Source organism: Lupinus angustifolius, unplaced genomic scaffold, assembly GCF_001865875.1.
Source record: "Lupinus angustifolius cultivar Tanjil unplaced genomic scaffold, LupAngTanjil_v1.0 Scaffold_80_19, whole genome shotgun sequence".
In the NCBI taxonomy this organism is placed as follows: domain Eukaryota; kingdom Viridiplantae; phylum Streptophyta; class Magnoliopsida; order Fabales; family Fabaceae; genus Lupinus; species Lupinus angustifolius.
The window spans coordinates 4,788-6,874 of NW_017723853.1; the positions used below are offsets into that span (position 1 = coordinate 4,788).

The 2,087-nt window shown below is 36.1% G+C and overlaps 1 protein-coding gene across 1 annotated transcript; it reads left to right on the forward strand.

Annotated features, from left to right (window-relative positions):
• The first annotated feature begins 443 nt into the window (after positions 1-443).
• On the forward strand, positions 444-1,676 carry LOC109339537 (ubiquitin domain-containing protein DSK2b-like). The gene is made up of 4 exons (XM_019576992.1): positions 444-485; positions 1,149-1,238; positions 1,313-1,480; positions 1,566-1,676. The coding sequence occupies exons 2-3, from the start codon at positions 1,163-1,165 to the stop codon at positions 1,462-1,464; spliced, it is 228 nt and encodes a 75-aa protein (XP_019432537.1). The 5' UTR covers positions 444-485; positions 1,149-1,162; the 3' UTR covers positions 1,465-1,480; positions 1,566-1,676.
• The last annotated feature ends 411 nt before the right edge of the window (positions 1,677-2,087 follow it).

The following is a 2,087-nucleotide window of genomic DNA, read 5'->3' on the forward strand; positions in this document are numbered from 1 at the left end:
AAAAGGTTTAAAATAATTGATGTTTTTTCCATGGAAAACAAACCGTTGATTCTGAACTATTAAATTCAGGATGAATCAAATCTCCCCAAGTAGGATTTCATACCTATGAATACGAGGCTATGATCAGTCAGTACACAGTCAATGGTGGCTGGCTCACCCGGTCGACCTTTACCTCACGAGTTCCGTTCAAGTCTGGGGTTTTCCATTTGGCAGGCAATCTGTTAATCTAGTCCAAATGTAAATCCTCATTGAGGCCGGTGATGTGTCGTGGCCTCTCTCCCCCACCAATTTTGTTTAACCAAAAAGTGGCACACAACATAAATGCCTCTTGAATATGAATTTTTTTGGTGATTAAATAAGTATATAATGTTTTAGATGCCCTTGTTGAATTTTATTTTGTCGTTTTATAATTTTTCCAGGCTTGATTTTCCTTTTAATCTGATATACTTGTTGCAGGGAACCTGGTCAAACTGGTGCTGGTACTGGTATGCAAGACAACCCTGTTTCTCTTTTGGTTTCTGTTCATAGAAACTATATTCTGTTAGTCTGTTTGAATATTTGTTGCTGTGATTTTACATTGGCAATTCAAATTGCTTGATCATCTCTGAAGATAACCCATCTATACCTGAGTTAGTATGAGTTATTATTTTTGGTTCGAATCGGGCAGGCCGGAATTTTTCTCACTTATTGGTATAAAGGCTTGTTTGTTATTGTTGAACATTTAATATTGGGATCGATTGTCCTCTTGTTGTTATCTGTATCTCATGACGAATTCTAGATCAGCTCGGATTCCAATTTTACTATTTGCCTACTGTTTCCCGAGATCTTTGCTCAGAGTTTGTTAGGTGGAACATGAATTATAGAACTGGGTATGGGTGTTTTAAAGATGTGGTCCTTGTGGAAGTCCATTCACATAAATTATGCCTAACCAAATTTAAGATGCTCCAAATTGAATCCTTACGACCACTGATTTATATATGTGCTACCTTTTGAACGGTCTCATGCATTAAACACATTCTAACTTGATTATATCATCTCCAGCAATGAAAGGGAGAGTTCTAACTTTAAAGGTGGTTGTTGGATGACACAATCGCCTTTTGTTTTTGCAAGCAGTTTCGGTTATTGTTTTCAAATGTTTCTGTTTGTAGGACCATTTAACAACATGGGGCTGGAGATGTTATCAAGCATGTTTGGTGGACTTGGAACCGGTAGCTTATCTGTTCCGAACAGATCAAATGGTTAGCATTGTTGTTGTCTTTTACTTTTCCGAATAGAATTTATACTTTGCTAACTGGTTTCTATGTCTTGTCAGAGCCACCAGAGCAATTGTATGCCACCCAACTTTCACAGCTTCAAGAGATGGGGTTCTTTGACACACAAGAGAACATAAGAGCTCTTATTGCTACCTCAGGGAATGTTCATGCAGCTGTTGAGCGGCTTTTGGGGAATTCTGGTGGACAGTAGCAGCAGGTAATGTTGGCACCATGTATTATCTTAATACCAATGTTTTTAATATAGTTGTTTTGTCATACATATATAATGTATTAATGTTTTAAGTTATTAACCTCATTTGGCAGGTGGGAAGGAGCAGAAGACTCAGAATTAAATCCCAATTGTGAGAACATGGTGTCAGATATTGATCGATTTAACTTGTATTTTCATCATGAGAATTATTTTAAAACAAATCTGTTGAATTTTTTACATGATATTTAGAATTTCCAATTATTTAATCATACATTCAGCTACAACAAAAAAACGAGTGCCTTTTGTACAATATATGCGTATTTCTAAAATACCTTATTGCTAATTTTATTGAAGTTCATTCAGTGTATACCAACAACAAAATGAGAAAGTTCAGTGATGACATTAATATGGAATGTAACTGTTACATGACCACTCCACTTGCAGGTTCACAGCAGATTTGTCCCCTTCATAAAAATGCTCTTCAGCCCATCTACATAGTCCAATCAACGAATCACCTAAACAATGAAAATGGACAGAAGAACTAAAAGAATACTAAAACTAAAGTGAGATTACTAAAATAGGACTAAGCCCAAGTCTTACCTACCAAGCCATATATTAGTTTG

Bases quoted from the DNA above. Each gene is read 5' to 3' on its own strand.
- LOC109339537 (XM_019576992.1), top strand. From the start codon at position 1,163: ATGGGGCTGGAGATGTTATCAAGCATGTTTGGTGGACTTGGAACCGGT. The intron at 1,239-1,312 runs GTTAGCATTGTT...ATGTCTTGTCAG, and splicing joins TGTTCCGAACAGATCAAATG to AGCCACCAGAGCAATTGTAT.